Source organism: Silurus aristotelis (assembly GCF_946808225.1).
Source record: "Silurus aristotelis genome assembly, chromosome: 8".
NCBI classification, from domain to species: domain Eukaryota; kingdom Metazoa; phylum Chordata; class Actinopteri; order Siluriformes; family Siluridae; genus Silurus; species Silurus aristotelis.
This window is the reverse complement of record NC_139581.1, coordinates 2,086,327-2,108,155: the sequence shown is the minus strand read 5'-3', so window position 1 is coordinate 2,108,155 and position 21,829 is coordinate 2,086,327. Positions and strand designations below refer to the sequence as shown.

At 41.2% G+C, this 21,829-nt stretch overlaps 1 protein-coding gene across 1 annotated transcript in view; it reads left to right on the top strand.

Annotated features, from left to right (window-relative positions):
* hfm1 (helicase for meiosis 1) overlaps positions 1-21,483 on the top strand; it is a 25,704-nt gene extending 4,221 nt beyond the window's left edge. Inside the window, exons 10-36 of the mRNA XM_083547804.1 lie at positions 124-212; positions 306-349; positions 485-586; positions 2,514-2,659; positions 3,308-3,402; positions 4,291-4,424; positions 4,500-4,547; positions 4,642-4,722; positions 4,845-4,936; positions 5,752-5,858; positions 5,946-5,993; positions 7,825-7,922; positions 8,076-8,210; positions 8,470-8,555; positions 9,469-9,552; positions 12,121-12,278; positions 12,368-12,471; positions 12,718-12,885; positions 14,324-14,401; positions 14,478-14,593; positions 15,088-15,170; positions 15,983-16,050; positions 18,212-18,439; positions 19,046-19,103; positions 19,633-19,690; positions 20,113-20,234; positions 20,871-21,483. Of these exons, the coding sequence (XP_083403930.1) occupies positions 124-212; positions 306-349; positions 485-586; positions 2,514-2,659; positions 3,308-3,402; positions 4,291-4,424; positions 4,500-4,547; positions 4,642-4,722; positions 4,845-4,936; positions 5,752-5,858; positions 5,946-5,993; positions 7,825-7,922; positions 8,076-8,210; positions 8,470-8,555; positions 9,469-9,552; positions 12,121-12,278; positions 12,368-12,471; positions 12,718-12,885; positions 14,324-14,401; positions 14,478-14,593; positions 15,088-15,170; positions 15,983-16,050; positions 18,212-18,439; positions 19,046-19,103; positions 19,633-19,690; positions 20,113-20,234; positions 20,871-20,937 (2,697 nt within the window). The 3' untranslated portion in view covers positions 20,938-21,483. The remainder of the gene's footprint in view (positions 1-123; positions 213-305; positions 350-484; positions 587-2,513; positions 2,660-3,307; positions 3,403-4,290; positions 4,425-4,499; positions 4,548-4,641; positions 4,723-4,844; positions 4,937-5,751; positions 5,859-5,945; positions 5,994-7,824; positions 7,923-8,075; positions 8,211-8,469; positions 8,556-9,468; positions 9,553-12,120; positions 12,279-12,367; positions 12,472-12,717; positions 12,886-14,323; positions 14,402-14,477; positions 14,594-15,087; positions 15,171-15,982; positions 16,051-18,211; positions 18,440-19,045; positions 19,104-19,632; positions 19,691-20,112; positions 20,235-20,870) is intronic.
* The last annotated feature ends 346 nt before the right edge of the window (positions 21,484-21,829 follow it).

Below are 21,829 nucleotides of genomic sequence, written 5' to 3'. Positions count from 1 at the left end.
ACTGCCATTATAAAATAATAATCAGCACTTTCCCCTGACCAATCAGAATTCAGAATTTGACAGTGCTTTGTTGTGTAATTTATATATTTATATGTATATGTTTTTATTATGTGCACCTGAAAGTTTTGTTCCACGAGGAAAGGAGTTCAACAGTCGGCCGCTGTTCTCGCCAAGGATGCCAGATTCATCATGAGCATTGATCACAGACAGAGGTGCGTTTACTTTCTCACACCTCATTACTCGTATTATTTATATGATCTTTTAAAGGTCCATAATCCATATTATTAAACTTTATTCACTCACAGGCTGATAAAATATGCCAACTCTGTTCTGGATACCAAACTCAGAGGTGTGTGTGCTTTTTTCTTACACATTTATTAATAGATGAAGGTGTGTGTGTGTGTGTGTGTGTGTGTGTGTGTGTGTGTGTGTGTGTGTGTGTGTGTGTGCTCTGAGTACTGATTCTACACTGTCCCTCATTAAGATCTGATCATGTGTGGTGTGGGGTATCACCACGCAGGGGTGGGGGTCTCAGACAGAAAGCTGGTGGAAGAGGCGTTCACTGTGGGCGACCTGCCCGTCCTCTGTGAGTCCTCCTTTTATTTACATTTCTGTTCCCTACTTTACATTTATAAACACATTTACACTAAATATCTTACATACATGTAGTATTAGGATATAGATGAGTAGATCAACAGACAGACAGACAGACAGACAGACAGACAGACAGACAGACAGACAGAGAATAAAAAATGGAGGACAGATGGATAGATAATTAGACACAGGTGGATGGATAGATGGGTAATTACATAGAGAAACATGGAGGATGGATAATAAGTCAAGTCAAGTCAAGTCAAGTTTATTTGTATAGCGCTTTTCACAACAGACATTGTCTCAAAGCAGCTTTACAGAAAACAACAGTGAAGGTGAATGGTGTGCGTTTGTCCCTGATGAGCAGCCGTGGCGACAGTGGCAAGGAAAAACTCCCTTAGATGATATGAGGAAGAAACCTTGAGAGGAACCAGACTCAAAGGGGAACCCATCCTCATATGGGTGACATCAAAAGTTTGGTCATAAATCTTTCAACAATACAGAACAATTTGTGATCATCATAGATCCAGCATCAGCTTCTCCATGCCAGGGCCTTTAAACACTCGGCATCTACTTCTCCATGATCATCCATAGGTCCATAATCTTCACGAGGTGGGACGTGACTGGAGCTGGCCAAACCTCAGGAAGCCTCGGGATGGGGAGAGAAAGAGAAGCAGTGGAGAGGAATTAGCGTAGCTGCTGTTCATGATATTAACAGCACAAGTTGATAATGTGCATGTGATCAGATGTTCTGGAGCACAAGGTTATGATGTGATGTGTGTGATGTGTGTTATGTGTAGGCTTTGCTAAAAAGATATGTTTTTAATCTACACTTAAACTGGGAGAGTGTATCTGAACCCCGAACACTGTCAGGAAGACTATTCCAGAGTTTAGGAGCTAAATGTGAAAATGCTCTACCGCCTTTAGTGGACTTTGCTATTCTAGGAACTACTAGAAGCCCAGAGTTTTGAGATCTCAGGGAGCGTGACGGATTGTAGCGTGTTAAGAGACTGGATAGATACATGGGAGCCAAACCATTTAGTGCTTTATAAGTGATAATAAGACAGCAAGATGGAGGAGAGATAAATGGAAGTATAGACAGACAGACAAGGATGGAGGATAAATGGATGTATTGATACTGTAGTTAGAGAGACAAGGATGGAAGATAGATGGATGAATAGATATATAATAAGAAGGAAAGATTGAGGATAGATAGATGGAAGTATGGACAGACAGACAGACAGACAGACAGACAGACAGACAGACAGACAGACAGACAGACAGACAGATAGATAGATAGATAGATAGATAGATAGATAGATAGATAGATAGATAGATAGATAGATAGATAGATAGATAGATAGATAGACAAAGAAGGAGGATAGATAGATGTATATATATAGTTTGATAGATGAAGAAGGAGGATAGATGGATGTATATATAGTTTGATAAATGAAGATGATGGATGGATGGATGGATGAGTAATTAGAGGGATGTACAGACAGACTAAGAGAAAGCAGCTGGTTCACAGGGACGGTGTTGTAGAGCAGACGCTTGTTTATGTGTAACGGTTGGCATGGCGATGCTTTCTGTAGGGAGATGTGTATTTAGCGTTTGTGGAAGGAGTCTCCAGACGATCCGTGTTGTTCATGTTTATTTATGTTAACGAGACCAGTTATAACCGCTATAATGTAAGTGAGAACTTGAAATGCAACTATGAACAGATAAAAGTGTGAAAAATGAATGATTGTAAAGAGGAATGATGCACTGATGGAGAAAAAATATTCAGCTTTAGTAACTGTAACTCCGCCTCATCACACTACACACAAGTTGATTAGTTACCTATAAGCACATGATACACAGTGTTTTATTGTCCATGGAGTAACTGTTCCAGCAGTAGTGTAAAACGTGTGGTTTCTCAGTCACGACCAGCACTCTGGCGATGGGTGTGAACCTGCCTGCCCACCTGGTGGTAATTAAATCCACCCTGCACTACGTGGGTGGAGCCTGCGAAGAGTACAGCGAAGCCGACATGCTGCAGATGATCGGGAGAGCTGGTAGACCTCAGGTACAGTTATTAACGTCGTGTTGGAGATCATGAACATGTATTTTAATGATGTCGTTTGGGGGTGTGGCCTGTCCAGGGGTAGATGGATGGACGGACGGACGGACGGACGGACGGACGGACGGACGGACGGACGGACGGACAGACAGACAGACAGACAGACAGACAGACAGATAGATAGATAGATAGATAGATAGATAGATAGACAAATAAAGAACTAGATAGATAGATAGATAGATAGATAGATAGATAGATAGATAGATAGATAGATAGATAGATAGATAGACAAATAAAGAGAGACAGATAGATAGATAGATAGATAGATAGATAGATAGATAGATAGATAGATAGATAGATAGATAGATAGATAAAGAAATAGACAGACAGACAGACAGACAGACAGACAGACAGACAGACAGACAGACAGACAGACAGACAGACAGACAGACAGACAGACAGACAGATAGATAGATAGATAGATAGATAGATAGATAGATAAAGAAATAGACAGACAGACAGACAGACAGACAGACAGACAGACAGACAGACAGACAGACAGACAGACAGATAGATAGATAGATAGATAGATAGATAGATAGATAATGAAGAAGGATTGATCGTTGCTGTTGTTTGTTTGTTTGTTTATTGTAGTTTGACACGTCTGCCACGGCTGTAATCATGACTCGATCTCAGACTAGAGATAAGTACCTGCAGTTAGTGAGCGGCTCTGAGACTATAGAAAGCAGGTAAACAGCTGTGGCTTGTTATTGTGTAATAAAAGTCTTGATTTTGTGGTTCTATCTTCACGTTTCTACACCAGAATCAGGATCTACACTAATTACAGAGTCTTTTACGGTGTTTGAAACACTGCATGTTCCTTTCGTTTCTATGCAACAAACTCAGTAAAACACAAAAACACACAAGAATTGAACAGTGAACGAGTGAATGGTCCATTTGTGTCTCTACCAGAAGAACTTGTGTAAGAAGGAGAACAGGAGAGAAGATGTGATCAGACTCCCTCACCCCTACACTTTAGATTAATGGTTTGGAGTTGTTTTGGAGCAGTGAAGGTTCCGACCCAACATGACTCCCGTTCCACACTTCAACACCATACAGTTCCGTCTGGACTGCGGCTCATCAGAAGCGACTTCACCGTACAACAAGACGATGATCAGAAGCGCACGTCTGAGTTCTGTACGTCTTATTTATCTATTATGGAACGAGCTGCACAGTCACCACACCTCAATCCTACTGAACTGCTCTGAGATCAACTGCATCACAAGAAAGAAAGAAATCTCCAACCAGTGAAGAACATCTGTGGAGCGTTTTATAAGAGGCACAGCAGAGTGTTTCAGCTGAATGTCTGGAGAAACGAAGTGTCCAGATGCTGAGTGTGTAAGACTGTTCTTCATGCTGAGGAAGGATTTTTGAACTAAATCAATTGGAGCATCTGTACAGTAATAGATTTGTTTGGTCAAAGAAAATCATAGTGTTTAATTACCGACAAGCAATTTATTTGTTTTGCATCCCCCCCCCCCCCCCGTGAATATGCAAATTAAACGATCCTGTGTTCATTTAAAGCTCATTTGTTCTGAGTCGATCTGTATTTCTCTTCTAATCCAATAAATCTTAAGCTTGCACACAAACCTGGTGGAGCATCTGAACGCCGAGATCGTGCTTTACACCATCTCTGACGTGAACATGGCTTTAGACTGGATCCGTTCCACGTTCCTCTACATCCGAGCTCTGAAGAATCCCAAACACTATGGTAAATATGGATTATTTTAAACTGGTTTTAGCAGAAACTCTGATACACACTCAGCATAATGAGGATCTCTTCCAGGTTTTTCTTCTGATCTCGATAAATGCGGGATTGAAACCAAGCTGCAAGGTGTGTGATGAATAACTCACTCGCCTTCTTCATTCCCAGAGATGAATGATGTGTTGACTTTTTTCATTTTAGTAATTTTTGTCTTACTTTTTAGAGCTTTGCCTCCGAAACTTGACCGCTCTGGCTTCTTTTAATCTGATCACCATGGACGAGGACGTAAACATCAAACCTACTGGTGAGGTGTTTTGTTTTTTTCTGGGTCACGTATCATCGCTCAGTAACAGGTTTTCTGGAGCTCACACACATTTCTCAGTAGCGTTTGCTGATTAGATATAGAAACCTGTCCTTTGTACACAGAGAGCGGGAAGCTGATGGCTCGATATTGTGTTGCATTCGACACCATGAGGCAGTTTATGAAGGTGACCGGTACAGAAACCTTGTCTGAACTGGTGAGCCGTTGTTACACATATATTATAATATTATATGTACGAGGTGGTATCAAAAAGTTTCAAGACTAGTTTTTGTAAAACGCCAGCACATGGCAGCACAAGGCTGCATGCACAGTCACAGGGAGCACCGATCTTTATAAGTCAGTGCGGCAAAAGTGCAACTGACCACGTCAAATCCGCCACAGAGACGTTGGACATGCAAGTTTGCGGCGATGCTGAAACGCATCGTTCGAGGTGCTTTGAGAAACAATAGAGGAAAACTATGAGAGCTCAGGAAGACCTTCAATGAGCTCAACCTCCGAAAATGTCGAAACCTTTCAGCAAGTCGTGCATGATGATCGCCGGAAAACAATCCACAACTCCGTCAGCATGCCATGGATAAGCCGACCTTCATGTCGAGGTCAATTACCGGTGAGGAAACACAGGCATACAGGTACGTTCCTGAAACAACAGTCCATAGATATGGACTGTTGTCTCAGGAACATACCCGTATGCTTGAGGAAGAAATCAGAGGAAGACTACGAGAGATCAGGAAGACCTTCAATGAGCTCAACCTCCGAAAATGTCGAAACCTTTCACTGGTTAGGAAACATGGCCGTACGGGTATGTTCCTGAGACAACAGGTTGAGCTCATTGAAGGTCTTCCTGATCTCTTGTAGTCTTCCTCTGATGTTCTACTGCCAGGTTTTAAGGCGTCCGAAGGAGGAGCTGTGGTGAGCTAAACTCAAAAACCTTTTGATGACCACCTCATACTGTTGTGTTCATCATTGAGTTCACAGGAAACATAACCTGTGCGTGTATGTGATCTAATGCAGGTGGATATAATATCGAAGATAAAGGAGTTCAGTGACGTCCAGCTGAGAGTCAGTGAGAAGAGAACCCTGAACATGCTGAACAAGGATAAGAACAGAGTCACTATCCGGTCAGTACCAATGTTTTTTAGTAATAACAACTTTTCCAATAGACAAATATCTTCCAATATCATGCAATCTGTTTTTTGTTTTTTCAGGTATCCTATGGAGGGAAAGATCAAAAGCAATGACATGAAAGTTAACTGGTATGATCCAGATTTTCTCTGTTTATTTTTTTTTACAATCTGTTGTGGTTTATTCCATAACAATGACATGAAATCTGAGCATTTCTCAGATCAGAACTGAAATTCTCAGTTTGTGCTCATCATAAAAGCAGTTTCTCGTTGCTTTGATCTAATTGCGAATGCTTTGGTACGTTCATTTCATCGATTTTGTACAATTTGTTTCCTACGTTATCAATTGTTTATGTTCATGTTGAAAAAAACATTTATTATATTAGTTTCACCAGAATAGTTTTAACCCCTGAAACACCTCGGCATCAGTTCATTGAATGCAAAATGGTTAATCCGCTTGACAGGATCTTTCGAGAATAGTGTTCTATACGGAACGGCAGAAGTTCAGAGGTGAATCTCATGATACACAGGGTGGGAATCAGCTAACAAAATGCTCTGGGCTTCACCCAAAACCTGTCTATGAACCGGATTACATGTGAACATGACGGTCCAAAGCTATGCGTGTGCGTAGAACAAGGTCTTATAGTCAGTGTTACTATAACAGTGTTACTATAATATGAATGTGATCCAGTAAACGTATGTGGAAGTGGTTGATCAGTGGTGAAGACTTTGGACGTTTGATCCAAAGGTTAAGGCAACGTCTACACTAATCCGTACAAATTTTGAAAAAAAAAACTCGCATGTCCACACTTTTATTTCCGCCTGCCATTTTTTTCCACTTTCCGGCTCCTTGAAATGTTGCGTCAATGACCAAAAAATGCGTCATCGTTTTTAAAAGCCGCTGTGCGTTTTGGAACGAAAATGTATTCGTGTGGACATGACCAGTTTCCAATCACAGCATTCAAAGCAAAGCTTCTGGGCCCTGGAGAAAGGCCCTTAAATCTCAACTGCTCATAAATGAATCGCTCTGGATAACAGTGTCTACCTGCCAAATCCCATAAACGTTACATACCTTTATTCTTTTTCTTTCTTTTTCTTTTTTTACTTCTAAAATGTTGAAGATTTTTTCATCTTCTAAACATCTGCTGTTTGAATTGAATTGTTGATATGTCACTGTAATCAGACTAAATCAATTATTCCTCTAATCGATTATTTATAAAACATCACTTGTTCAGTTGAATAGAAAGTGTATGTCGATTGGCTGATTGAGGTGTGTATATGCGTTCCCTGATCTATTAAGGAGAAACTTATGGTCAATGAATCAAAAACTGCACTAAAGACAAGCAAGACAGGTGAAGATACACAACCCTGATAAGAGGCCAGTAACAGACCATTTACCACTTTAACCAGCGCCGTCTCTGTGCTATGATGAGGCCGAAATCCTGACTGATACATTTCATGAATAGTGTTTCTACGTAGGTGTGAGCAAAACTGCTGAACTTCAGTCTTTTCTGAGATCTTGGAGATAAAGAGGAGGTTTAATGTTGACCTATAATGTGACGGGGTTAAAGAATACGTAATATCTGTATATTAATCTATTTCTATATAGCTGCATTGTGACAATGGCTATTGTTGAAAGTCAAGTAAAACTGAAAGGAATTTTGTAAATATGTGTGTATGTACTCGGTTATATGATCAGCTGAAATTTTTATTTAATAAAGTTATCGTGAAATTGCCCGAAATAAAACTTCTGATTGGACGCAGTCTTTGATTGGACGTTACAAACGAGTTTAAGCTGATTTATTTTTTTTTCTCAAGATGAATGATTTTTCTCACCGTCCTTGTGTGAATTGTAACCAAAGTGTAATAGCGCCCCCTGCAGTTCTGAAGTACATCTATTTCTAATGCTTCATTATTTCAGTGCTTTACATTGTGTTCTGCTTTGTTGCTTTATTTTCACCAGTTTGATCCAGGCTCAGCTGGGCTGCATCCCGATTCAGGAATTTGGACTCACCCAAGACACTGGGAAGATTTTCAGGAGTGGAATCAGACTCAGTCGATGTAACCTGCCTTTTCTGCTACTCCTTAGTGATCGTCATTAGTATTGACCCTAATCATGTGTTTTTATTTGCCTTAGTCTGTCAGCGCTAAATCGATCTGCCCCCTTGCAGTCGATGGTTTGAGCAGCGTAGTGTTTGTTGTGCTCTGTGTCAGGTCTGGCGGAGTTTCTCACTCAGCACTCCAAGAAGAATTTTTCAGCCCAACTCAACGCCGTGATCCTGGCCAAGTGTTTCAGAGCCAAGCTGTGGGAGGATTCGCCCTATGTCTCCAAACAACTAGACAGGATTGGTGAGATCATTTTATAAACACAGAAAAAAGAACTGTGGATGAATGAAGGGATCGGTAGACAGATAGACTACATGAACAAAAAGAAATGATTATCAGTTGGTTGATGGTTAAATCACAGAATTGGTCTTGAAGAATGTTGGAGAAGTTTGAGAAAGATCGCATAAATACCTCATAATTACATTTTGTAGTAAATTGGACTTAGAGTCATAGATTATGTCTTACAGTTAAATCATCATGAAACATATATTTTGTGTTCTAGGTTTATCTCTGGCTAATGCAATGGTGAATGCAGGTCTGACTTCATTCAGCAAGATTGAAGAAACTAATGCTCGAGAACTGGAGCTGGTACTAACCATCACTAACCACTGCTAAACATTACTTACCATCGCTAATCATCATTAACCATCACTGACCATCACTGTCCCTAAATAAACCTCACTAACCATCACTGAACCTCATTAAACATCACTAAACATCACTTACCATCACTGTCTCTAACTAAACCTCACTAACTATCACTGAACCTCACTAAACATCACTAAACATCACTAAACATCACTAAACATCACTAGCCATCACTGAACCTCACTAAACATCACTAAACATCACTTACCATCACTAAACATCACTTACCATCACTGTCCCTAACTAAACCTCACTAACCATCACTGAACCTCATTAACCCTCACTAAACATCACTTACCATCACTGTCTCTAACTAAACCTTACTAACTATCACTGAACCTCATTAACCCTCACTAAACATCACTTACCATCACTGTCTCTAACTAAACCTTACTAACTATCACTGAACCTCATTAACCCTCACTAAACATCACTTACCATCACTGTCTCTAACTAAACCTTACTAACTATCACTGAACCTCATTAACCCTCACTAAACATCACTTACCATCACTGTCTCTAACTAAACCTTACTAACTATCACTGAACCTCATTAACCCTCACTAAACATCACTTACCATCACTGTCTCTAACTAAACCTTACTAACTATCACTGAACCTCATTAACCCTCACTAAACATCACTTACCATCACTGTCTCTAACTAAACCTTACTAACTATCACTGAACCTCACTAAACATCACTAAACATCACTAGCCATCACTGACCCTCACTAAACCATCACTATCCATCATGAATCATCACTACACATCACTAACCTACAAACTTACATACTGCCTCATACGATCTCATTCCTCATGACCGAGTAACAGAATGATGTGGTTTTGTGTAGATTGTGAACCGACACCCTCCTTTTGGAAACCAGATTAAAGAAGCCGTCAGCAGACTCCCAAAATATGAAGTCAGTCTGGAACAGGTGACAGTTCTTTCTTTTTCATTTTTAATATCAACTCATGTGTACATTGTCTGTGCATCGGGTTAAATTCAGGGCTGTGTGTCATCCAGGGATGATCTGATCTGATGAAGAAAAATCATCAGCTTTATTTTTGCAATTACAGGCACATTAATTACGCCTCCTTTACTGGGACTGACAGGCACATAGACTACACCTCCTTTACTGGGACTGACAGGCACATAGACTACACCTTCTTTACTGGGACTGACAGGCACATAGACTACACCTTCTTTACTGGGACTGACAGGCACATAGACTACACCTCCTTTACTGGGACTGACAGGCACATAGACTACACCTTCTTTACTGGGACTGACAGGCACATAGACTACACCTTCTTTACTGGGACTGACAGGCACATAGACTACACCTCCTTTACTGGGACTGACAGGCACATAGACTACACCTCCTTTACTGGGACTGACAGGCACATAGACTACACCTTCTTTACTGGGACTGACAGGCACATAGACTACACCTCCTTTACTGGGACTGACAGGCACATAGACTACACCTTCTTTACTGGGACTGACAGGCACATAGACTACACCTTCTTTATTAGGACTGACAGGCACATAGACTACACCTTCTTTACTGGGACTGACTGGCACATAGACTACACCTTCTTTACTGGGACTGACAGGCACATAGACTACACCTTCTTTACTGGGACTGACAGGCACATAGACTACACCTCCTTTACTGGGACTGACAGGCACATAGACTACACCTTCTTTACTGGGACTGACAGGCACATAGACTACACCTCCTTTACTGGGACTGACAGGCACATAGACTACACCTTCTTTACTGGGACTGACAGGCACATAGACTACACCTCCTTTACTGGGACTGACAGGCACATAGACTACACCTTCTTTACTGGGACTGACAGGCACATAGACTACACCTCCTTTACTGGGACTGACAGGCACATAGACTACACCTTCTTTACTGGGACTGACAGGCACATAGACTACACCTTCTTTATTAGGACTGACAGGCACATAGACTACACCTTCTTTACTGGGACTGACTGGCACATAGACTACACCTTCTTTACTGGGACTGAAAGGCACATAGACTACACCTTTTTTATTAGGACTGACAGGCACATAGACTACACCTTCTTTACTGGGACTGACTGGCACATAGACTACACCTTCTTTACTGGGACTGACAGGCACATAGACTACACCTTCTTTACTGGGACTGACTGGCACATAGACTACACCTTCTTTACTGGGACTGACAGGCACATAGACTACACCTTCTTTACTGGGACTGACTGGCACATAGACTACACCTTCTTTATTAGGACTGACAGGCACATAGACTACACCTTCTTTACTGGGACTGACAGGCACATAGACTACACCTTCTTTACTGGGACTGACAGGCACATAGACTACACCTTCTTTACTGGGACTGACAGGCACATAGACTACACCTTCTTTATTAGGACTGACAGGCACATAGACTACACCTTCTTTACTGGGACTGACAGGCACATAGACTACACCTTCTTTACTGGGACTGACAGGCACATAGACTACACCTTTATTAGGACTGACAGGCACATAGACTACACCTTCTTTACTAGGACTGACTGGCACATAGACTACACCTTCTTTACTGGGACTGACTGGCACATAGACTACACCTTCTTTATTGGGACTGACAGGCACATAGACTACACCTCCTTTACTGGGACTGACAGGCACATAGACTACACCTTCTTTACTGGGACTGACAGGCACATAGACTACACCTTCTTTACTGGGACTGACAGGCACATAGACTACACCTTCTTTATTAGGACTGACAGGCACATAGACTACACCTTCTTTACTGGGACTGACTGGCACATAGACTACACCTTCTTTATTGGGACTGACAGGCACATAGACTACACCTCCTTTACTGGGACTGACAGGCACATAGACTACACCTTCTTTACTGGGACTGATTGGAACTTAGGCCCCACCTTCTTTTCTGTGACTGACAGGCACATATAGGCCATGGCTCCTTTATTGGGACTGACAGGCACATAGGCCACACCTTCTTCACTGGAACTTACAGGAACATCGACCATGCTTCTTTTACTGGGATGGTAGGCACGTATGCCTTGCCAACATTACTGTGGCTGACAGACACATTACCCATGTCTTCTTTACTTGGACAGACAGGTACATAGGTCACGTCTCCTTTATTGGGACTGAGGGGAACATGAGCCTGCACCACTTGTATTTGTACTGTTAAACACAGAGGCCAAAAATCCCTTGCTAGGGCTGACAGGCAAATATGCCACACCATTTTTACTGTGCCCGATAGGCACAGAGGCCACAGCCAGTTTATTGTAATTGATAGACACAAAAAACGGGTCTTTCTTATGGAAGCCACATCTGTTTTTCTGGGCTGGCAGGCACATAGGCCACGCCTCCTTTACTGGGTTCGATGAATACCAAGGTCATGCCTCCTTCCTTAGACTGTCAGGTACAATTCATTAGAACTGATTTTTTTTTTTAGCTTCCACGTTACAGCGTCTCTACTGCAGAAATCGTTATCACAGTCAACTTGAAGAACTTTAAGGAACTGATGTTGAAAAGGACTTCACCGGACTATCATTATGTCACGCTCATCATCGGAGACTGTGACAACAGCATCATCTTCCAGCAGAAGATCTCGTAAGAGACGCACATCTTCATTTATTTCGTTTAGAGGCCTTATTCAGTAGAGTTTAATGAAATAGAGATGTGAACGTTCCAACAAACAGAGACACTTTACTGCTGAAGTCTGGAAACTGGTCGAGGAGGATCGAAGTGACAAGATCGCCTGTCGGGGATGAGATCAGCATCAATTTAATCAGCTCGGACTACGGTGCGTACTGGCTCAGTGTTTCTTCTACAATCTATGCATGATGATCATGAATAAACGCCTCTTGACCAATCAGAATCATCGGAATCATCTTTTCATTTTTATAACAGCAGCATATAAATCTTATATACTGTAGGTATATAGCTTTCCTTTATTAAGTGAAGCATTTTGTGTGTGTGTGTGTGTGTGTGTGTGTGTGTGTGTGTGTGTGTGTGTGTGTGTGTGTGTGTGTGTTTGTGTGCTGTGCAGTGGGACTGGATATCCAGCAGAAATTCAGTGCCTTCTACTCAGGAGCGAAGACGTTTCGAGCCAGTCCGGCGTTTAGGAGCAACACCAGAGAAAACCCACAGAGAAACAGCGTCACAGAGATCTCTGCTGCATCACAAGCTCCAGTACAGAGAGACCGGTTCAAATCAGGCAATACAGACTGCTCACATGTTGACCTTACAAATGCACAGTGTCACGTTTACTCACGTGATTAATATCTCTATTAAATTGCAATAAGCAGATGGATGTGTATCAATTTCTGTACAGTTATTTATTGCAAGATGATAACAGTGTCCAAGGTCATCCACAGGTTTGCAGTAAAGCTACTGTAACCACACCGCTTTTACTGGGAACGGAAGACACATAGGACATTATTTTATTTACTGGGACTGACAGGCACATAGACTACACCTTCTTTATTAGGACTGACAGGCACATACACTACACCTCCTTTACTGGGACTGACAGGCACATAGACTACACCTCCTTTACTGGAACTGACAGGCACATAGACTACACCTTCTTTATTAGGACTGACAGGCACATAGACTACACCTTCTTTACTGGAACTGACAGGCACATAGACTACACCTCCTTTACTGGGACTGACAGGCACATAGACTACACCTTCTTTACTGGGACTGACAGGCACATAGACTACACCTTCTTTACTGGGACTGACAGGCACATAGACTACACCTTCTTTACTGGGACTGACAGGCACATAGACTACACCTTCTTTATTAGGACTGACAGGCACATAGACTACACCTTCTTTACTGGGACTGACAGGCACATAGACTACACCTTCTTTACTGGGACTGACAGGCACATAGACTACACCTCCTTTACTGGGACTGACAGGCACATAGACTACAACTCCTTTACTGTAACTGACAGGCACATAGACTACACCTCCTTTACTGGGACTGACAGGCACATAGACTACACCTTCTTTACTGGGACTGACAGGCACATAGACTACACCTCCTTTACTGGGACTGACAGGCACATAGACTACACCTTCTTTACTGGGACTGACAGGCACATAGACTACACCTCCTTTACTGGGACTGACAGGCACATAAACTACAACTTCTTTACTGTAACTGACAGGCACATAGACTACACCTCCTTTACTGGGACTGACAGGCACATAGACTACACCTTCTTCACTGGGACTGACAGGCACATAGACTACACCTTCTTTACTGTAACTGACAGGCACATAGACTACACCTCCTTTACTGGGACTGACAGGCACATAGACTACACCTTCTTTACTGGGACTGACAGGCACATAGACTACACCTTCTTTACTGGGACTGACAGGCACATAGACTACACCTTCTTTATTAGGACTGACAGGCACATAGACTACACCTTCTTTATTGGGACTGACAGGCACATAGACCACATCTTCTTTACTGGGACTGACAGACACTTATGCCTTGCTTCCTTTACTCTGACTGACAAACACATAGGCCACACCTCTCTTACTAGGACTGGCAGGCATATAAGCCACATATAAACCACTCCTTTCCTATGAACTATTCAAAACTCACTCTCCTCATTGTCCTCATTGCAGATCCTTCTCAGACAAACACCAGCAAACGCAATTGCAACCATTTCTGTAAAAACAAGCAGCTCTGTGGTCACGAATGCTGTAAGTACCACAGATTTTTCATTATTAAAATAAAATGTGGTTGTCATCTGAGACGGATCGACTCCTTTATCTTCAGGCAAATCCGGCATACAGAAAAGGCTGACGAGCCAAGAACCCACTTTCTCATCATATCTCCAAGATCTAAAGATGAGGAACGAGAAGCTCATGGAGACGCCAGTCAAGCGCTTAAAGGTCAACCTGTCCTCCTAATTACTGTATCCATAGTCTTTAGAAACAAGTTTATTAGAGAAATATGCATGTAGGACGTTTTCCAGACAAAGTGATAGAGGCACAATTAAGATGGTTTGGACATGTGCAGAGGAGCGACATGGGGTATATCAGTAGAAGAATGTTGAGGATGGAGCCACCAGGAAGAAGGAAAAGAGGAAGACCAAGGAGGAGGTTTATGGATGTGGTGAGGGAAAACATGCAGGTAGTTGGTTTGAAAGAGGCAGATGTAGAGGACAGGAGGGTCTTGAGACGGATGATCTACAATGGCACCCCCTAATGGGAGAAGCCGAAAAAAGAAGAAGATAGTCTGTTATATTATCTGTGGGAAGGTTCTTGAGTGCTTGAGCAGGTCTAAAAGCCAGACCGCACCACCAATAACTAATTAATGTATTAGCACTTTATTTGGTCATTTTAATGTATTTAAATGAATTAAATATGCATGCATTTTCTTACAGATGAAGATGAAAGGTGAGGCAGAGGCAATCAGCATGCAGCGGTTCTCCTACACACAGAAAGAACCCATGCCTGCTGCTACATGGTACCTTTTATTTTATAGCAACGTTCAGAGTCGACAAACCCTTTATCTGGGAATTTCCACTTTGAAACTTCCAAATATTCATCTATAATTACTATTCATTGCGCACTACGATGCTGGATTTTGATTGGCTGAAAATTCAAGTATAAGAGTGTTGTACAGAAGGTATTTTGTCAGATGAATCCATATGAATGCGCTGAAACACCTGTTTACTTCCATCCAGAGTCAGACAGCTATTGTAGACTAAAGGCCAACCGATTAATTGGCACCGATAGTTGATTGCTGGAACTATCAGATATCGTCAAAAATCCATACGGATAGTTTTTCCGGCTTCCGGTTTGCTGTTATTACGAGAGCGGCCTCTAGAGGCGAATCACTGCCACGTGCTGTTTGGTTTTACACGCTATTATATTTATTTATAATTTATTGATTATATAATTATAATTATTAATGAATATATTTCACATTTTCATGATTCAGTACAGCTTGAAATTCTTTTGATATTAAAGTTCAGTACTTTTAATTTAATATATTTGTACATAGCGTTTTTTCAGTATACATCGGTTACTTAATTGGCATTTCATAACAACCTTACTGAGCTCCAGGGCGGATTTTTTTCTCGTGTGGAGGAATTTATATGGTTATTTCTGAGATATTGATTTTGAAGATGGACTGGAGAATAAAACGTTCCAATGAGAAACAGAATGTAAAACAGCACCAGGAGTTATCTCCAACAGCGTCACTATTACTAGAGATGTGGCACTTTTAAAGGATAATTAATGATCAAAGTTTGTTGCTTGTTTTGATATGTGCAGGATTCAAAAACGTCTTGCTACACCTTCAGCATACCAGCATGCGTATCCTGCTGAGACACGTTTTGACGGTAAGTGTGAATTTTAAAACAGGAAAGATTAACATTTTGTTCTGCAGGTGGAGTTGAAACCCTGAAAGCTTTCTCACTTTGCACTCTTGGTTTATAATTCACGGTTGTCTAATGATGCACCATCAAAAATGCTGTTCAACACCAGGAACAACATCTGGCCATATTTTAGAAACCCAAACTTTCTAAACTAACACAGCTTCAGAAGCACATTCATTGATGTGCCATTTATAAAATTATTTATTAATTCTTCTTCTTCTTCCTTCGGGTTCTCCCATTTAGGGGCGCCACAGCAGATCATCCGTCTCCATACCCCCCTGTCCTGTACATCTGCCTCTTTCAAAACAACTACCTCCATGTCTTCCCTCACCACATCCATGAACCTCCTCCTTGGTCTTCCTCTTTTCCTCCTTCCTGGTGGCTCCATCCTCAGCATTCTCCTACTGATATACCCCATGTCCCTCCTCTGCACATGTCCAAACCTGTTTTAATCACACCTCCTTCACCTTGTCATTTCTAATCCTGTCCATCGTCGTCACTCCCAATGAACATCTCCACATCTTCAGCTCTGCTACCTCCAGCTCCACCTCCTGTCTTTTACTCAATACCACTGTCTCTAATCCATACAACATCTCAGGTCTCACCACAGTCCTATAAACTTTCCCTCTCACTCTCACAGATACTCTTCTATCACAAATCACTCCTGCTATCACTCTTCTCCACCCACTCCACCCTGCCTGCACTCTTTTCTTCACTTCTCTAACACACTCTCCATTACTTTACACTGTTGAACCCAGGTACCTGAACTCCTCCACCTTCTCCACCTCTTCTCCCTGCAACCGCACCCCTCCACTGCCCTCCCTCTCATTCACACACATGTACTCTGTCTTACTCCTACTGACTTTCATTCCCCTTCTCTCCAGCGTGTACCTCCACCTCTCCAGGCTCTTCTCAACCTGCTCACTACTTTCACCACAAATCACAATATCATCCACAAACATCATAGTCCACAGAGTCTCCTGTCTGAGCTCGTTCTTCAACCTGTCCATCACCACTACAAACAGGAAAGGGCTCAGAGCCGATCCTTGATGCAGTCCAACCTCCACCTTAAATCAGTCTGTCATTCCTACTGCACACGTCACTGCAGATGGTCACCTCTTCTCTCAGCCTGGCTTCCACTACTCTTTCCCATAACTTCATGGTGTGACTGATCAACTTTATTCCCCTGTAGTTACTGCAGGTCTGCACATCTCCCTTATTCTTAAAGATCAGTAACAGCACACTCCTTCTCCGTTCCTCATCCACCCTTATTTCCCTCTCATTTTCCTCATTCATCAGCTGTTCAAAATACTCCCTCCATCTTCTTAACACCCTCTCCTCACTAGTCAACACATTATTATTTATGAATTATTTGTATTTATTTATTATTTGTAGTTTTTTCTATAATCAAAAAACTGATGTTTCTACAGATTTCCTGATTTTCTGGTCCTGGTTTGATTAATGAACTGACAATGAAACCACAATTCTTACAGACAAAAGTTTGTGGAAACCTAAGCCTAAGTTTACTATGTGCTTTTTGAACATCTCATTCCATCACATTTAGTCCCCATTTTATGCTATAATAAGCTCTACTCTTCTGTGAGGATGTTCCACTAGATTTTGTGGAGATTCATTCAACCACAAGTGTGTTAGTAAAGTCTTGTACTGTAACTCTAGGTGAGAAGGTGGGGAGGTCTTCGGTTCAGCCAGTGTTAGTATTCATTAGGTTCAAAAGGGTTGGAGATCTATAGCAGGAGATCTTCCACATTTTCCGACCCATGGAAAGCAGATCTTCATGGAACTGGCGTTGTGCAGAGGAGCATTGTCATGCTGGAACAGGTTTGGGTTTCAAAAGAAAACTCCTGCATCCGAAGGATTGGAGAAGAACCACGTGCGGGTGGAAAGGTCAGGTGACCCAATACTTTTGGCCAAACAGTGTCCATGCAGGTTATAATTCATCAGCTCTTTATTAGCGACACTGCAGTGATCAGAAGTAGAGATTTTTAACGAGAGTATAATCACTAATACGCTGAAGTGAGATGTATTCATTTGGAGGAAAGTTCCTGGTATTCAGATTCGGGTTACACACATATTTTGATCAGCTTCTTTCTTCCTGTCTTTGTAGATGTTTCCACAAGAAGAGACGCTACAAACAGGGCACCCGAGAGAATCGCTTCAAGTGAACCCTCAGGTCACGGCTACGTCTCAAACGCAGACCTCAGCCCCGACATCGGCTTTTCGTCCGTGACTTTTGACCTGACACTGGACGACTGGGATGATTTTGGTGAAGATAACTTCATGCCAGGTGGTGAGGATTCGTACCATCAGGGACGTGACTCTACTCAAACACCAGGTGCTTCATATTTTATATTATATTTGCTTTGAATAGATTGATAATAATACACTAGTTATAATACATTGTATGGCCAAAAGTTTTAGGACACCTGACTTTTCCAGTCGTCTGTGGTCCTTCTTCACACCACAATGTCGGAGACACACAGTTATCTAGGATGTCTTCGGACGTGTGGGCATGAAACGTTCCCTTTCGCTTGAACCAGGAGACCCAAAAACTGTTCTTTAAAGTGCACAAAGAGCGCTCCATGAAGATCTGCTTTACATGGGTTGGAGAGGAAGAATCTCCTGCTATAGAGCTCCAACCCTATTAAACACCTTTGTGGATAAAGGAGTCTCACCCAACCTCTACAAAATCCTGTAAAACAGAAGAATGGAGTTAATTATAAGTGCAAATGGGGATTAATTTGGAATGGGACGTTCACGGAGCGCAATACAATCGAATGGGCAGGTGTCCACAAACTTTTGACCACATATTTTGTTTCATGTTATAGTATTATTATTATTTTTTTTATAATATACGCATTATGCTTCATATTTTTTTTTACCAAGTCAAAACTTTATCATTAAATCACCCACATGATTAAAAAAATGGGTCTTATTCCAGTTCCTACTGGTTGTGTGGAAGCTAAACCTGGTTTGCTGAGACCTCACACACCTCCAAGGTCAGATTTAACACTTTATTATTATTGACTTTTTTTTCCATCAAATGTACAGTGTCTGAAAATTATTGGGTCTTGTATGTTTTTTGAGACACGTGCATGTCCATTTTGTCCTACAATCTCATAAAAAATAAAATAAAAGAATTAAACAGTGAACAAGTTGAAGATTTCTGTGGAGTCCAAACAGGACATGTGTGTATCTACCAGAAGAACTTGTGTAAGAAGGAGAACAGGAGAGAAGATGTGATCAGACTCCCTCACACTTACACATGGTTAATGGTTTGGGGTTGTTTTGGAGCAGTGAAGGTTCTGGAAAGTGAAAGTGAACCAAGATGGCTGAGTGTGTAAAGCAGTTTTTCATGCTGAAGGAGGATTTTGTAATTAAATAAAGTCTGGACATTTATAGATTTGTTTGGTTATAGGAAATCTTCACATTTGGTGCATAGAAACCAAAGGAGCATGCACATGTTTCTCAAAAACCATGAAACACTCGGAGTTTCCACACTTTTCACAGTATATTTTTATTCCGCAGGTCCAGATGTGCAGCTCCACCACTGCAGAATACCACAGGATTGAGCTTAACTAAAAAGGTACACTTCCTCGTGTCCTCCGTTTGCATGTGACCCGCAATAAACCCCCATTTATTCTCCCCACTCAACAACCGTCCACCTGAGACTTCGTTCCTCCTCGAATTCACTTTTGATCTTTGATGACATCACATCCCTCAAACCACGCATCACTTTTATGCGACCCTGTGGGACTGTGATTGGTCAGAAGGTGTTAATCGATGTTCTCTAACCGCGGCTCCGACAATGGTGCAGCTGCAAAAGCTTACGGTTGCTATAGTAACAGCCCATTCACGTGTACTGAATTGGTTTATGGAAGGAGCCTAAAGTGTAATATTTTGGAAATCGCTGTAGTGTATGAGAACATTTAGGAAAAACGATCAGTCAATACCCGCTATCACGTCGTGTCTGTACAAAAGTTTATACATTTTTGTACACATTTACAGAGGGTGAGTCCGGAGATCTCCGTGGCCACGGCGAAGCCGAGCGAAAATACTCCACTGTTAGAGCGATTTAACACCCTGACAAAGAAAGAGCTGGTGAACGAGGGGCACAAAACCCCGGGCAGGTATCTACCAAAACACTATTAAACACCTGTGTGATGAATGTGAACACTGACTGCACCCTCGTCCTCTTCACTTCACCTACATCCATAACTGACTTGACTCTTATTATTATCATGATTATGATTATCTTATAATATAATATAATAATCTTCCTCACTGTACAATAACCAGCTTTCATTCTTTTTTTGGAAATGGCCTTATAACCCCTCCCAGGTCGATGGGCAGAAACAGTTGATACTCTAAATTCATTGTTGGTTGTTTTTCCACTCTGGCGTTGTGTTGATACCGTCCAGACCATCTAACTTATAGAGGAACATCAATTAATCCAGGGCATTCATTAGCAGCACCTGCCTGCTGCTTCTCCTCATTCTTCTGGAAGCAATAAGGGTGTACTTGGTTCTTCTCACACGGCTTCTTTATTGATTGGGTGATTTTGGTACAATAGATAATGATGTTGTTGTTCATCTAAGGTCGGCTTGACCTCACATCAAGACCTGATAATGACCTGCTGCTTATTAATATGTCCTGATATATAAAGAAAAAACGGAATTCAAAGAGGGTGTACTTTCTTTTTCACACAACTGTACCCTTTATTAAAATAATTAATGAATATATATATATGTGCTGTTGCTCTTCAGGAGGACTCGGGCGGAGGAGGAGCGAGAGGTCGACATGTTCCTCGGTATATTTGATGGAATTTTCTAGACTGTCTTGTGGTTGTTGGTAAGGTTTATTACCTCGAACAGCACTAAAGATGTTTATTAATTCATCAATAAATATGAAGGTTTACAGTATTTACATAATCCAAACACCAGTTTTTACGAATTTGTTCATTAAGAAAGTTTACAGTCTCCTGTTATATTCTTTTTTTAATTAATTAATTAATTAATTTATTTATTTATCTATCTATCTAGTTTTGGTTTAGATGTGGTTTTGGGAGGTTTGGGATCTAAATTAATTAATTAATTAACAAACAAAAAAACTTATGAATAAAATATTATATGCAATATATGTAACACTGATTTCACTCGATGAATTTATTGTATTATTATTGTTGCTGTTATTATTTATTTATTTATTTATTTATTTATTTATTTATTTATTTATTTATTTTTGTAATTAAAATAATTTGTTTTATAAATATAGCACAATATTATATTTTGTATTTGAATCAAATGTTTTTTGCAAATGTGCATCTTTTAAATGTTACACTAAAGAAATAAATACGGCAACGTTAAGAACGACTCAAAACCTGTGAAGTGAGATGTAAGAAATCAATATTTAATTTGATTTTTTTTTTTTAATATAAAGATAAAAAAGTAATGATAATAAAAATAAATAACGCTGAACTGAAAAGGATCAGTGTGAGAGAGACAAGTGTGTGTGTGAGAGCGCGAGAGAGAGAGAGAGAGAGACAGGTGTGTGAGAGCGGGAGAGAGAGGAAATGAGAGGTGTGTGAGAGAGAGACAGGTGTGAGAGAGAGAGACAGGTGTGTGAAAGACAAGTGTGTGTGACAGAGACAGACAGGTGTAAGAGAGAGACAGGTGTGTGTGTGTGTGTGTGTGAGAGAGAGAGAGGGAAAGAGAGAGAGAGACAG